The sequence below is a fragment of the Nicotiana sylvestris genome, chromosome 8, assembly GCF_000393655.2.
Source record: "Nicotiana sylvestris chromosome 8, ASM39365v2, whole genome shotgun sequence".
Lineage (NCBI taxonomy): Eukaryota > Viridiplantae > Streptophyta > Magnoliopsida > Solanales > Solanaceae > Nicotiana > Nicotiana sylvestris.
The window spans coordinates 180,486,429-180,502,098 of record NC_091064.1 but is presented as its reverse complement, the minus strand read 5'-3'; the positions used below and the strand labels follow the sequence as shown (position 1 = coordinate 180,502,098).

The 15,670-nt window shown below is 37.3% G+C and overlaps 1 protein-coding gene, 4 non-coding genes and 1 pseudogene across 5 annotated transcripts; all 6 read right to left on the bottom strand.

The window, feature by feature from the left end:
• Nucleotides 1-3,039: 3,039 nt before the first annotated feature.
• LOC138876083 (uncharacterized) lies at nucleotides 3,040-5,859 on the bottom strand. Its single transcript, XM_070154975.1, has 4 exons — nucleotides 5,682-5,859; nucleotides 4,775-5,211; nucleotides 3,644-3,916; nucleotides 3,040-3,576 (listed from the first exon to the last, which is right to left on the bottom strand). The coding sequence occupies exons 1-4, from the start codon at nucleotides 5,857-5,859 to the stop codon at nucleotides 3,040-3,042; spliced, it is 1,425 nt and encodes a 474-aa protein (XP_070011076.1).
• Nucleotides 5,860-11,257: 5,398 nt separating this feature from the next.
• Nucleotides 11,258-11,417, bottom strand: LOC138876668 (U1 spliceosomal RNA). Its single transcript, XR_011402010.1, has one exon. It is a non-coding gene; the product is annotated as a U1 spliceosomal RNA (small nuclear RNA).
• Nucleotides 11,418-11,961: 544 nt separating this feature from the next.
• Nucleotides 11,962-12,077, bottom strand: LOC138876573 (U5 spliceosomal RNA). Its single transcript, XR_011401919.1, has one exon. It is a non-coding gene; the product is annotated as a U5 spliceosomal RNA (small nuclear RNA).
• A 679-nt stretch (nucleotides 12,078-12,756) lies between these two features.
• Nucleotides 12,757-12,889, bottom strand: LOC138876715 (U1 spliceosomal RNA; annotated as a pseudogene).
• Nucleotides 12,890-13,331: 442 nt separating this feature from the next.
• On the bottom strand, nucleotides 13,332-13,448 carry LOC138876566 (U5 spliceosomal RNA). Its single transcript, XR_011401912.1, has one exon. It is a non-coding gene; the product is annotated as a U5 spliceosomal RNA (small nuclear RNA).
• Nucleotides 13,449-14,039: 591 nt separating this feature from the next.
• LOC138876601 (U1 spliceosomal RNA) lies at nucleotides 14,040-14,200 on the bottom strand. The gene has a single exon (XR_011401946.1). It is a non-coding gene; the product is annotated as a U1 spliceosomal RNA (small nuclear RNA).
• Nucleotides 14,201-15,670: the final 1,470 nt, after the last annotated feature.

Below are 15,670 nucleotides of genomic sequence, written 5' to 3'. Positions count from 1 at the left end.
ACAAAAATTCAGAAAACACCAACTACAATCAACGAACAGAAGCAAAGGGAATCTTTTCAGATTTTGAAAGACTAGTTAGTGTTTAACCCTTAATTTCTGAATCCGTATATCAGAATATTTGGATTGTAATCAGGTGTATACTATTCTTCTTTTGAATTTTCAGAATGTTTTTCTTTTTATTTTCTGAAGTATTAGTATTTTTCGGAATTTCCTCTCTCTTAAAATTTTCTTCTGTATTCTGTCTTTATTTTTTTTTGTATTCTCTATCTGTCCATCCTCTCCTCTTTAAAAATCTGATCAAGCCTCCTATATATATCACATCGCAAACCCTTTAATTAATTAATAAAACAATCATTTTCTCCTACCAAACACATTATCTTCCCACTCATCCCCATTTTAATCCCACTAAATTAAACAAATATATCAACCCCACCCCATTACATCTTGTCCCCTATGCTTATCATAAACAATTACCATATTCCCATCCACTACATTATGTCTTGTCCCCCATTATATTAAACAATTATATCACCTACACACCATTACCTTTTGTCCCCCATGCTTAACATAAAGAATTATTCAAAATGTTCAATTCCCAAACTACCCATCCGAACTTATTGCAATTACCATTTTACCCCTGAACGTACTGCAAATTACCAAACTACCCCATTAGCTATAACCAATTCACCTAATCAATCTTAACCAAAATATAGCCAATATGATCAATTTCTAACAATGTTCAACAACAAATTCAAACTAAATGATGAACAACAAAGAAACAACTAAAATTATCTTGATTGAACAACATCTTTAACAACAAACAAACCTACTTTCAGATTCAACAACAACAACAACAAACAAATATATTCAGATTTCTAAATTCAATAATCATTTGAACTTAAAATCTAACAACTTTACAACCAACAATTCCTATATTAAAACTAAACAAAATCATGAAGCAAACTGAAGAAATAATCAAAAAATGATAATCAACAAACAAGAAGATCAAACTATACTAATTTCGGATTCAAGATCAATCAAACAAAGTATGAGCATAAATGAAAAGATTCAACAATAATAACAAACAAGTTTTATTCAACTTCGAATTAAACTTAAACAAAAACAATAAACATATTCAAATCACTAATCTTCAAATAATCAATTAATCTAATTAAATCCAACAAAATTATAACAAAGATACATGATCCAAAAATTAAAAACCAAAACATAACTTCACATTAAATCAATGAATTAAAAACGAACTTCAAAAAAAAATGAATGAATACGAATTAAATCTATATTAACAACAAACAACGGATTCAAATGATTTAAGCTAACACTTTTCTATATTAAAACTAAATCCTCTTAAAATTAATAAAACAAACTGAAAAATAATTTAATAATTAATTGAACTTCAACTTAAATCTAATAACAATATAATTAAACTAACAATTTTTTAAAGCAAACTTATACTAATTCCAAATCTGAAAATATCAAATAAATTACGGACGAAAATAAACTTAGAACAACTAACCGTAAATGACCACCGACGAACTCGAACGAACTTTAAACGAAACCAACGAAACTTTGACATAAACGAACTTGAAGATGACGAAGCGACAAGCTGCGATGGCAGCCATGGCGAAAAAAAACGAAGATGAAGGAGCAGCAGCACAAAATAGTAGCAGCAATATGAAGGAGAAGATGCAACGGGCAGCAGCACGAAGCTGCCATGAGCAGCAGTACGAAGGCAGCAACGGCAGGCAGCAGCGCAGTAGACGGGCAGCAGCAACGGCACAGAGGAGCTGGGAGGCGAGGTGAGGCAGCCATGGCAGTTCGCGCGACGAAGAAGACGCAGCTGGTCGTTGACAAGGAAGATGAAGCAGAAAACGCAGCAGCAGCTGCGTGAGCAGCAGCAGCGGCGGCTGGACGCGAGGAGGAGGAAGGAGGAGTCGTTCATGTTGGTGAAGCCGCGGGTGTGTGTGTGTTACGTCGTCGTGGTTGTGTGTGTGTGTGTTGTCGACGTGGTTGTGTGTGTGGCGTGGGGATGAAGGGAATGAGAGAGGGGCAGCCATGGGAGGGGCTTTGAACTCTTTTTGAGAAGAAGGAGAAGAGAGAAAGAGAGGGGGGGCGGATGAGTTTAGTCTAGGGTTTTCTTTTCTTTTTTTTGTTTTTGTTTTGTAAAAATGAAAAATGAAAATGAAGAGGGGGAGTTGGGTTGTTGGTACTGGACTGGGTCGACCCGGTTTGGAATGGACCGAGTCATAGGGAAGGTTGGGCCATTTTTTGGGCCTGTGGCTTGAAATTGAAGAAGTGGCCCAATCCGATTTTACTTTGTATTTTTGCCCTTTTTCTTCCTTTATTTTTCTAAAACTAAATTATAAAAATACTTAAATTATTATTAAGAACTAAATTAAGTTATAAAAGCGCAAATTAACTCCCAATAACAATTAACACACAATTAGGTAATAATTAAGCATAAAATTGTACAATTGGACATTAAATGCTAAAAATGCAAAAGATGCCTATTTTTTGTAATTTTCAATTTTTGTAAAACAAACTTAATTACTAACAATTGTATAATTAAATCCTACATACAAAATGTGACATATTTTTGTATTTTTTATTAATTTAACAAATAAACATGCACAGACAAATACAAATAATTATCCAAAAATGTCACAAAATTCTCAAAATTGCACACCAAGGAAAATCATTTTATTTTGAATTTTTTGGGAGTAATTCTCATATAGGGCAAAAATCACGTGCTTATACTCTCAAAGGCATTATTGCACTTTTGGTCCCATTTGAAAGGGACACCTTTCTTCATAAGGCGATTGAATGGTTGACACCTCCCAACTAAGTTCGAGATGAATCTCCTAAGGTACGCTAACTTTCCTTGCAGACTTTTTAATTCATGGATATCCCGAGGCTCAGGCATTTTCAAAACGGCATCCACTTTGACTTGATCAATTTCGATACCTCGATGTCAGACAATGAAACCAAGGAACTTTCCAGAAGTAACTCCAAAGGCACATTTCAATGGATCATCCTAAGTTGGTACCTCCGGAGCAATTCAAATACCATCCTCAAGTCCTTCAAGTGGTCGCCCTTCTCTCTTGATTTTACCACCAAGTCGTCAACATAGCATTCGACATTCTTGTAGAGAAGATCATCGAAAATATTCTGCATAGCCCATTGGTAAGTAGCACCAGCGTTCTTCAAGCCAAAAGGCATTACCTTGTAGCAATAAATACCCTTTGGAGTATGGAATGCAGTAAGCTCTTCATCTTTTGGTGCCATGCGTATTTGGTTATAGCCCAATGAACCGTCCATAAATGACATTGCCTCGTACCCAGTAGTAGCATCGATCATCAATTTTGGAATGGGAAGCGGGAACTCATCTTTCGGACACGCATAGTTAAGATCCCTAAAGTCAACGCACACTCGAATTTGGCCATTTTTCTTCCTTACAGGGACAATACTTGAAACCCATGTTGGGAATTTAACTTCACGAATAAAGCTAGCTTCGATGAGTTTGTTAGCTTCTGTTCGATCAAGGGAACCAAGTCCGGCCTAAAACGCCTTTGAGCTTGTTTAACAGGGTGAGCACCATTTTGACTGCAAGGTGATGGACTGCTACTTTCGGGTCCAAGAGAGGCATCTCTTTGTAACTCCAAGCGAAGACGTCCCTGAACTCCTTGAGTAACTCAATATAAGTGCTCTCTTCATCAGCTTGTAGAAAAACACTTAGATAGGTGGGTCTTGGCTCTTCATCGGTGCCAAGGTTGACTTCTTTTAAGGCATCAACTGTCGTCTTCACTCCTTCTTCAAGTTCAGGTGGAGCATCTTTCGCATCTTCATCTTCTTGAGGGTCCCCATCATTGAAGGATATGTGGTAACACGATGAAACATCCTACAATTCCGCATTATCCTCTATTTAAGATGGAACAACATTCTCGACTTGTACAGTAACATGATACGAAGAACCCACACTTTCTTCATCTTTGTCGCGTTCCTTAGTGTAGACCACAGTATATGGCTTTACCTTCAGTACTTCTTTACATGAAACCACAAATTTTGTTTGTCGCCTTATTCTAGAAGGAACCAAACTTGGAAAATCCTTAGATATCTCCTGGATTTTGGGTGAAACGGGTGTTCTTATGCTTTGAAAATTTCTTTGGAACTTGTTCCCCTTCTTTAATGGACCCAATCTTTCAAACACGAAGGTTTTCACAGGTGATTTTCCAAGTCGATCAAAGACAGAAGGCTTGTTAGAAGCGGTTGATTCATCTTCTATAGTGATATAATTATTTCTCGCCCTTCTTATTGAGATGCGCACTAGTGATGGTTGCTTGTATCCCAAACCTTCACGTGGTTGCCTCGTTGCAGCTTCTGATGGGAGCTTCCCTAACTTTTATAGCTCATTGGGATTGTATCTATCTTTTGCAAATAGCTTGCAAGCGTTAGGATTAAAACCTTCATCTGTTCGCTTTGTAGGGAGTGCCACATTCTGCCAATGATTTTGGGATACAAACCCTGCAAGCGGCTTCGAAGACAACTTTACTGCCTCAATTCGTTTTACCGGAAGAGTTAACTCCTTTAACATCTTGGTTTGGAGATTAGATGATCCTCCCTCATCTTTCTTTCTTTTAGGGACATATTGGAGCACATGACTTACTTTCTTGCCATAAGACGCAATACCACCTTTATGAGATTTATTCACGTTGGCGTGTACCTCCTCAGTAACAGTTTTGGCTTTACCAATAGTCACCTCAGCTCTTTTAGTTATGGGCTCGTCATTCTTGCTTTTCATGCCACCATCAGTTTTTATCTCCTTCACAATGCGGTTCTTCAAGTAGAACTTTGTATCGGCGAAGTGTGACTCAGCCTCGGTGAATGGCTCATCATCAGCAACTATCTTCTTCTCGACTTTACCCTCATAGTATTTCAAACATTGGTGGTAGGTAGATGGAACCACTTTGTTCTCATGTATCCAAGGCATTCCAAGCAAGACGTTGTATGAAGTCTTTGCATTGATCACATGTAGCCATGCACTTGATTGCATATCTTTAATGGTGATTCCCAGCCTGATCGCGCCTATGGCTCTTTGCCCCCCTTGGTTGAATCCTTGGATCATCACACGACTTTTTGAGAGTTTGTTCATGGGAATACCAAGTTCTTTCACAGTGCGAATTGGAAAAATGTTCACTGAGGATCCTCCATCAACCAAAATTCAATTTACCTTTTCATCACACATATAGCAAATCAAGTACAGTGGGCGGTTATGAAGAGTGTCACCTAGCAGAAGATCGTCATTTGTGAACGTGACTTTTTCCTCACAAACATTAACTTCTTGAGAAGTGGACTCGATGAGCTTTTCCAAAGATGGTGCCAACGGTAGGATATCACTCTTTTCTTCCCCTCTATCAACATTGCAACAAGAGGCCTCAATACCCTCATGGAAAATCTTCGTGCGGAACAAACTTGGTAAAAACTCCTCCAAGATCACTGGATTTCGTGGCTTTTGAGAATGGTGCATCTCCACTTTTGCTTTCTTCAAATGCCTAACTGGATTCTTTTTCGTTGGTATTTTTACCATCATCTTCCTTGTTGGTTGTTCTATTGATTCTTTTGTGGGCTCCTTTTGTGGCGCCTACGATGAGTCACCAACGTCCAACCTTCATCATCATCAGGTTGATCGTCTTCAGCTTTGTTGTTCACCAGTAATTCTTCATTTTTCATTTCTTTTAAACTGCATAACTCATCTAGACTGAATGAGCCAAAGATGATAGAAACTTGGTTCGCGTTTGCTTTTTCATCTTCAAGCACGATCTTATTTTCACGGGCCAAGTCCATAACTTTGTCTTTGAAGACAAAGCACTTCTACAGAGGGTGGCTTACAAGTCGGTGATATTTGCAGTAATTTGGATCATTCGTTTTCCCAGCTTTATTTGGTAGCTTCATCTCCAGAAGTTCAATGAGATTTAACTCGAGGAGTTCTTCGAAAATGGCTGGTACATCAGATTCCAGGAATGGGTACTCTTTCTCCTGCATTTCTTTTAGAGTCAACTTTCCACTTGGCTTATCTTGAAAAGAAATGGATTTCATACCCTGCTTCTTGCTCACCTTCGTCGTGAACTTCATAGGTGACGTGTTGACATTCATAGCTTCTTTGCTTTCAGACTTGGGTACGAACTTGCCCCACTTCCTGACTTCTTGCTTGTCATTCCCTTTACGAGGTTCATAGATGGGCAACCTTTCATTACCAGCGGAGGCCATGCTCAATTCCATGTCATGGGCACGAGTTGCAAGTTCTTCAAATGTGCCAAGCTTGATACCTTGCAAGTTGTAGCGTAAACCCCAATGCATGCCTTGGATGCACATCTTTATGCCTGAAGCTTCATTAAGCATGTCTTTGCAGTTGAGGCTTGCATTTCTCCAATGATTGATAAAGTCGATAACTGGTTCCCCCTTTCGTTGACGAGTATTTGTAAGTTCTATCATACTTATAGTACGTCTCGTACTATAAAAGCGATTGAGGAATTCTTGCTCTAGTTGATCCCAGCTATCGATAGATCCAGCCTCGAGGTCTGTATACCAGTCTAAAGCATTTCCTTTTAGCGAGCGGACAAACTGCTTGATGAGGTAATCTCCATAAGTCCTAGTATTGTTGCACGTTTCCACGAAATGCGCAACATGTTGCTTTGGGTTACCTTTACCATCAAACTATTGAAATTTTGGAGGTCGATAGCCATCAGGCATCTTCAACATGTCGACCCTTGCAGTGTATGGCTTTGCATATGTAAGGGAGGATTTGGCAGCAACTTCATATTTGTTCTTAATGGTTCCTTCAATGAACTCCTTCAATTGATCGATTGGAATCATCCCTTTAGATGAGACAGGGATAGCCTTAGTGGATGCTGCTTGTCTTGGGAGAGAGTCACTCTCTAGAACTTCTGGGAGCTTGCGGGGTGCATGGGTAGATTCTTCTTCCATCAAGATTCCCACCCTATCTGTTAGCTTATCGATTCTAGCCTCTTGATTTTGCATGCATTTAGTCAAGCCAGCGATTGCTTCCGTCAAGTTTGCCAACTGCTCCTCCACAGATGAAATATTTGTCACCATGGCTTGCATGATTGTCGTGGACGACGGAGAGTAGCATGGATTTTCACACAAATTGATCCTTGATCGGCTCACGCTATGTGATCTAAGTGGGGAGGATCCATCACTTGAAGCATTATCATCTTCCTTCATAGCAGAGTGCTTGGATCCGGAGAGGCCAAGCAGAGCAAGTTTTCTTGATCTTTTCAGCAACATCGCTTCCTCCTTCAGATGCGTTTGTGGAAGATCTTGCTCCTTTTGAGGATGAAGATCCGAAAATAGGGGTGACACGGACGGTACTTGGGGTGCGTGTTGTCCTAAAGAGCTTGCTTTGCTCCTCGTCACTGGTCCGAAGCTTCCAAAGGTAACATCGAGGATGCTTTCCACATCAGCATAGAACCTGGAGTTAGCAACCTTGGTGGAAGTTGAACCGGAGTTGATTTTCTTTGAAGCCATTTCAATGTTCTTGGACTTTGGTGATTGAAAAGGTGAGATGAGAGGTAGAGATTGTCCCACCGGGCATACCAGAATTTGTATACAATAAATTTGCATCGAAAAAATAAAATCAAGACCGAAAATATCGCAACAATCGTAGTATTTTATTTCGAATATTTGAGTGTACAATCTCTATGATTCCTTTGATTCTACTTTTCTAATATAAATTCAAGGAGCTTTGAGCCTGACCTTGAATTTGAATTTGATTTATCCGTCGCGAACACTTTGATTGTTGCCACGAATTGTATCACGAACAAGTAGCCTTGATCTTGAACGCCTTGTATTTAATTTGACTTCGTTCTTAATCTTGAATACTTGAATTGTTCTTCGTTCTTGAGCTTAAACTTGATTTCTTGAACTTGAACTTGATTGCTTGAAGCTTGAAACTTGTAGAGAAATTTGTGGCCTTTGATCCACGAGCTCTCTCTTCCTTCTTTTATAATTTCTGGTGTATTTTCTAAGTTATGAAGGCCCCTATTTATAGTTGTGGAAGGGAGGAGTTGTGAAAAGAACAAACTCTTTCCGACCAATCAAATTGAAGTGTGACATGGCCGCATTTGATTGGCTAGAATATATCACTTGCACAAGTGGCATGATTTCATTGGTCTTTCAGTGTGACTGGGCATGCCTTGTCATTTTGACACGTGGCATGGTCCTATTGGCTCTTCCGCTTGACTTGGCGTGTCACGTCATTTGACACGTGGCACCAAACTGGGCCTCTAGGAAGATGACATCTTGGGCTTAATGAAGTGGACTCATCATTTTAGTCCAATTAAATGAGCTAGCCCAATGGATTAAGACTTATTTATTTAATCCATATATATTGGACTTATATCGTTAATCCAATTATATTAGCCCAATAATTTATTTAAACTAATATATTTTGAATTTAAAATATAGTCCCAATTATTTTACGGCTTAAATTCTAATAAAATTTACATGCCTACACGTGTAATTAATGAAACTCCTTTCTTTCCTTCAATTTCAGAAAACACGTACATAAATAACAAAGAGAACAAATGACGTAGAAGATGAAAGAAAGGAAGAATTAAACTGCATCTGGGTTTTGAAGAAATTGTTTAGGAGTAATAAACTGAAAGGAGAATACTCAAACTGCTCAATATATACTAGATGGCATCTACGGAGCTGATATTAACAAAGTAAACAAAATCTGGAGTGAATTAAGCAGTCAATCAAAATACATGGTTTATCAATATACTTTAACAGTTGTAACAAAATTATAATTTTCATTAGGGGAAAAACAGTACTGAATGCTAAGATCCTACGTCTTTTTTCTTGGATGGAATAGATGCGTAAATATAGGAGTTGCATTGATATGTGGCTATGGCATATGGAAAGAGGGCTGTGAGGCTGGCATTGTACAGTTGTGAGTTTGCAATTTCATCAACAATGTTTTTTCATTGTTATTCCGGAGTAGTTATCTTTTGATTTTTTATCCGTGTAAAAATTGACTGATTATCATGTTTCTTTAAGTCAGTACTAGTCTTCATAGTCCAGCACTCAACGATGCGCGATGTTGTGTCTTATAATTCGTGTACAAGACTGAAACTAAAATTGGTGGGACACTCAGTTAAGAAACCCCTGGGAAAACTGCAATATTCTTTAGTGAACGGCAAAAGAACAGTTAGCTCTCTGCTCATCGCAAGGCTGTGTGGGATGTACAGATGATTCTCTTACAATATAGGTCGAATGTACACCCGTAAACTATTTTTATAGTTAAGTTTCCTTAATCGTAAAAACTATAGACAATTAGACGAAAAACGCAGATAACAAGGAGAGCAAGTACGTAAAAGATGAAAGAAAGCTAGAAAGCAGCTGGATGAAGATAATTTGTAATTTAATTAGTTGTTTTCAGCTAATCCAAACAGGCTTCAAAATAGTTGGTACGTGCATCACTCTTTTCCCCCTCGAGGCTTCAAAATATATTTCACTCTCCGTTTCTTCTTTTGTTCTTCTCCTTCTTCAGCAGTCTTGCAATTACTTACTATATGGTTGAAAACTTACATGTTTCAAAATAAATAAAAACTTATGCGATTCGGATTTCTCGTCAGTTTACTGGTGATATGCTCACAAGCGGATAGACGAAATGCTGCACAGAAAGATTTGGACTATATATCTTGAATTTCGGAAACAGAGCAGTTCTTGGTCGATTAAATTGCATTGTTTATTTTTATTTTAAGTTGGCCTTACAATAATAGTACGAGGAACCTTATACCTCGAGCTAAGATATTGATAGCCAACAAAAGTGGAGTGATGCGGTTTTATCACTGCCCAGAAGAAGTTCATGACGAGTCTCTGCATTCTGAATGGTGTGAAAAAGCTTTCTCAAAATTAACAAAAATGAGCCACTTACTAAAGCATGTGGACTTAGTTCCGAGTAAAGAAATTAAAATGTCACTTCTTATGACCCTGAATCACTTCATGGATGCGCCTCGCACCTGCCAAAGGCGACCCACTTCTTAGTAATTTGCTTGAGTGAAGAGACAAAAATAACTTGGGAGTAAGAAGCTTGAGGTCATGAAAGAAGGGCTTTATCAGATTAGGGATGTTTCGATGCGTGTTCACTCTTCTTCTTTACCAAACTATCTTTATGGCAGCATCTGGGATATTGTTTGTGGAGGACTTTATGCAATTGCACAAGAAGTTGAGTAAGACATTGAGCCTCTACCAGATTGGAAGATCCAGGCCACAATCAATGGTAGGATGTGATTGAGATGGATGTCATAGTGTCTTATCTATGTAAATAGTGGGTGCTAAAGTTATGTTGGTTCAAATCAATGCTGGCAGAGGCTGAGCTGAAGTTCTAGTTACGGTTCGTCAGAACCAGTAGCTTCCGCCAAAATTATGTATTTGTGTTAATAAATCCAATTAATGTATATAAATAATTATCCAGAACCCATTAAACTGCATTTTTTAGAATCTAGAACCCATAAATTCAAATTTTGGATCCGCCTACTTGAATATGCAGTCTTATTGAAATATAGCTATGGCTTGTGGAAAGAGGGCTTGGGAGAGATTGTTATTGTGATCAACAATAGTTTTTTATCATTGAGTTTATAGTTGTTAATCTCCAGATGCATAAACCTCTTTACCTGTATAAGGTAGGGGTAAACTGCGCATCCACTACCCTTTCTAGATCCACTTGTGAAATTACACTTGATATATTGTTGTAGCATCTCCGGATGCATAAAAGTTACTCTCCAACAGTTTTTTTGTTTTCTTGATGATTTCTCAAAGTTGTCATTCTTATCCATGTAATAGTGAGTACAAAAATAGTGTACAAATCCTCATAGTCAACCAAATATTTGATGAGCAATGTGTCTTATTGACATCATAGTTTTTAATGAAAGGCATTTTGTCTAAGTGGTGTTTCACCATACCTATGAACAAGACATAGAGTTGGGTTGTGTCATAAAAGTAATTAGACACAGTCGGCACGCCCAAATATACAAAGGCAAACAACTCAAGTTATTTACGTCATTGCGAAATCTGAATTAACAAATTTCCACTGAACTATGTATTTAACAAGCACTATAAAATTTACATATATTGACATAGAATCTTAAAGGGAACAACACAACATATTCGCAACAATACGAATGTTCCTATGAATGAAAAATTTTTGTTGATGAATTGGGCAGGGGCCGCGCAAACGCTGGCCCCGCTACCACAAATTATGACATAGGCTCGGCCACTTGGGCCGACCTTAGGCAGGCACCCCTACAAAGTGCAATGTAGGTCACCAACCTAGGCCATAGGTCTTATTGATCGCTCATTGACCCCGTCCAGGTAAGTATATTTCCTCGTAGCTCCTCCCTATGGTTTTATATCCCTCCAGCTCTTGGTTTTCCTTTGTGTCAGCCGATATGGGACATCGTGTGCCTAAACCATCTTCTCTTTAAAATTTGTTGTTAGTAGATGTTTGATTATTTCAAATTTTTGATTCTCATCCTTGAAATTCTACATAAACGTGTAACTGATGAAGTGGTTTTTCTTTCTTTCTTTCAATTTCAGAAAATACTCATATAAATAACAAAGAGAACAAATACGTAGAAGATGAAGGAAAGGAAGAATTAAACTGCATCTGGGTTTTGAAGAAATTGTTTAGGAGTAGTTAACTGAAAGGAGAATACTATGGTTTATCAGTATGCTTTAACAGTTGTAATAGGGTTATTATTAAACTCTTGCAAATAATTACATATAATCTTAAGACAAAAAACAGATAGTTATAATTCATCGTAGTTTTCTTAACTAGAAACTTCATTTAATTTTTTTCCATGATCTTCTCGTATTTTACCTAGAGCTAATTAAACATAAAAAGACTTAAACTTAATTGTTGGGGGAACTCAATTTGAGAACACCTCCAAAAATAAGCGTATGCCTCTGAATGCAGCACGCACACGGTATTCTTTAGTAAAAGGCGAAAGAATAGTTCGCTTTGTGCTTACTGCGTGGCTGCGTGAGATTACACACTCCTTGTAGCTGCCTTTTATATGTAGCAGCAAGTTTTGACTTTTTTTCTACTGTCGATGTGCGACTCATTCTTCTTCTTCACTCCCTTCACCATTCCTTCACTTACTATCCTATAGAATCGACTTTACTGTTCTGTATCCTTCCATGTTTGATTAATCTAATTTCAAGGCGTTAGAGTGGAATGAGTAAAGGAAAGATAATATCTTATTTAATGCTATTCTGCTTCTATAAATGCATTGGGTGAATTGATCAGAGTCTTTCTCAGCTGAGTCGCATTTTGAAGAAGCTAAGTCTTCTCAATTGAGAATGGATAAGCAGTCTCTAAATCCTTGTGTAACTGCTTCTGCAGAATGAGGGCCGTGTTTATATATACTTACTACCACAATGAAAAATGTCATCCTGTAGTACAAACACAGTTCTCCTCTATTTGCCCAGTTTGGTGTAGCTGGAGAAGTGATCGTCTTATCATTGGGCTCAAAAGTCAAAAGATGGGTTGTTTTAGAGGGTGTTTGGATTGACTTTTTAAGCTGGTCAAACTAGTTTTTAAGCTTTTTTAAAGCTTATTTGAGTGTTTGGCAAAATTTAAAAAGTGCTTGACTTTTAAGAAAAAAATAGATAACTATATAACAAAAAATGAATGTCACTTAAGCAGAAATTTCTTTTGTTGAAGACTTGGGTATGTAGCCTCGACACCTTGGGCCAACCTTAGGCAAGCACCCCTCCAAAGTGCAATGGAGGTCACCAACCCTGGCCACGAGCCTTGTTGATTGCTCAATGACCTCGTCCAGGTAAGTATGTTTCACCGAAGCTCCTTGCCATGATTTTACTGCCCTTCAACTCGTTGTTCTTTGTGCCAGCCGATGAAGGACATCTAGTGCTTAATCTATCCCTCCTATATTTTCTCCGATCCGAAACAATTTACTGTGACTTGCAGACTGGTTATTTATTTCAATCTAAGATAAATGCTTTATCCATAAACACTATTATTATATCCACATTTAGTTTCCCTTAATCGTAAAACCCATAGCTTCCCTTTCTTTCCCTCAATTAAATGAAACGCGCAAATAAATAACAAAGAGAGCAAAAAAGTAAAAGATGAAAGAAACCAAAATGAAACTAGATGGAGATTCATTCGGAATTTGAAAAAGTTATTTCAGCTAATTCAAACTGGCTCCATGTCCCACTTTAGTACTGAAAAGAAGTAAAACATAAGAAGTCTGAAACTAGAATTGTAGGGGGTTTCTCAATAAAGAGAACCCCTCCAAAAATAGGCGTATGCCACTAAATGCAGCGCGTACACGGTATTCTTTAGTAAAAGGCGAAAGAATAGTTCGCTTTGTGCTCGCTGCGTGGCTGCGTGAATTTCTCCATTTGTTGTAGCTTTCTTTTTATATAAAACAGCATGTTCTCGATTACTCTTTCACTTACGATGTGGGACTCACTCCTTTTCCTCCGTTAGGTTTTATTCAACTTTGAGGCATTAGTTCTCCTTCTTCTTCTTCTTCGGTCTCTTCACCATTCTTTCACTTAATGATATGTGAGTACGTGACAATATACATGCATGTTTCAAGTAGAAGCGACTTTGATTTGCTTTCCTTTCCTTCATCATTTGATTCGTTTAAACTCCAACTCGCTTCAGTTTCTTGGTGGCTGTGAAGAAATATATAAGCTCACAAACTTATTGCTGAAATGTCCTTAAAATGGGGTTGTACTACATATCTTGAAAATCCAATACAATGCAGGCTTAGTTTTTAAAGTTATCAAAAAGGACCCAATTGGAAGAATAAGAAAACAGAGCACCTGATTATTTGGAAAGGGGCTATTTTCGAGAAACCGTCAGCTCAAAGATGAAAGATAATAAACATGTTTGATGCTTCTAAGTTTACTATCTTATCATTACAGAAAATAAAGCTCCACAAAAAACAATTTTAAATTTGAAGAATTGGGAAGGGGCCGCGCGAACGCAGGCCCCCACTATCACAAATTATGACGTAGGCTCGGCCACTTGGGCCGACCTTAGATGGGCACCCCTCCAAAGTGCAATGGAGGTCACCAACCTAGGCCATGGGTCTTGTTGATCATCCATTGACCCCGTCCAGGTAAGTATGTTTCCTTGAAGCTCTGTCCTATGGTTTTATATCCCTCCAGCTCCTGGTTTTCCTTTGTATTAGCCGATATGGGACATCTTGTGCCTAAGCTCTCCCTCCTATTTTTTAAAGTCATTTACTACTACAGAGTGGTTGTTTGTTTCAAATCTAAGATATGCTTACTTGAGATTTAACCACTGCTTCCCTTTCTTTGCCTCAATTTTAGAAAACACGCAGATAAGTAACAAAAATACGTAAAACAGGAAAGAAAGATAGAATGAACCTAAATGGAGATTAATCTGGATTTTGAATAAATTGTGTTTGAATTAGTAGTTAACTGAAAAGAGAAAATCAAAGTGCTCGCATCTTATGACATTTATGGAGAAGATATTAACAAAGTATGCAAAACAATCTATCAGAAGATTGGATTACTAGCAGGGTGTGCATTATCCGGATTAAATCAAAAAATCAAATTGAGACACCAAAAAAATTGTTATTTGGTTTTTGCTTTCATTTTGGATTAAAAATTTAAAAAAAAAAATGGTTTTAAATTTTTTAAAAATAAAAATTGAAAAATCGAAAAATCAAATTATGTATGTTATATATATCTCTCTATATATATATATGATGATTCCTTGGAACATGGACGTTAAAGGAATCAACTAGTATTAAGTATTTAAGTCATAGAGTGAATACGTTAAAATCCCTCGAAACTATCACCATTTTACGAGTATCATACACAAACTATTTGGTATTCCGTGTACCCCTAGACTATAAATCTCTTTAGATTAAAAACCTCCCAGTTGATTATGTGATAAAATATTTGGATAACTTGGTGAAAGTCTTGTGGGAGATGAAAGAAGTCTTAAAAAGAAGTACACCTTGTCATTTCTAACAGGCGTGGTTATGTGAATACTCAATAATTTATGTATGAACTCGCAAAATAGTGACAGTTTAGGAGGGTGTTAACCTATTCACTCAAGATTTTATTTCACGTTTACTGCTACTTGATGGAAAGAGTTTTTGGAGCGTGATGTTTACGCACTAGGCTATATTCTTCTGGTGGGTATTTTAATATGAGTTCATTTCATGGTAGTTTAGGAGGATTCAGTGAAATAACAATAGTTTAGATATAAATCCCCCAAAAAAAAGCGATAGTTTATGGGAATTTTAACATATTCACTCTAAATTATACCTACATTTTGTTTTGATTAATGATATTTAGGTGTGGAAGCTTATTTTTGTTGACTTGTTGCATAATGCTTTTATAGGAAATTACAACTATATGCGAGCATCTCATCAAATATGTATTACTCATAAAACTATGTAAGAGATTTGACATTACAACTCCTCATTTGTACTATTTATTCTTTTCGTGTTACCCAAATTTGTCAATGGATTGTATTAGATCCTTATTAAGGTGTATAACAAAACCAAATAACTGAAAAATCAAACAAAAGAAAAACTCAAACCAAACCAGGTTTACTTTA

What these genes read in the sequence shown, in the direction of transcription:
- LOC138876083 (XM_070154975.1), bottom strand. Translation starts at nt 5,859, where the DNA reads ATGGACTTGGCCCGTGAAAATAAGATCGTGCTTGAAGATGAAAAAGCA. An exon ending in TCAACCTGATGATGATGAAG is followed by an intron (nt 5,212 to 5,681) that starts GTTGGACGTTGG and finishes GAGGATCCTCAG; the next exon opens with TGAACATTTTTCCAATTCGC. An exon ending in CCATAACTAAAAGAGCTGAG is followed by an intron (nt 3,917 to 4,774) that starts GTGACTATTGGT and finishes GCGGAATTGTAG; the next exon opens with GATGTTTCATCGTGTTACCA.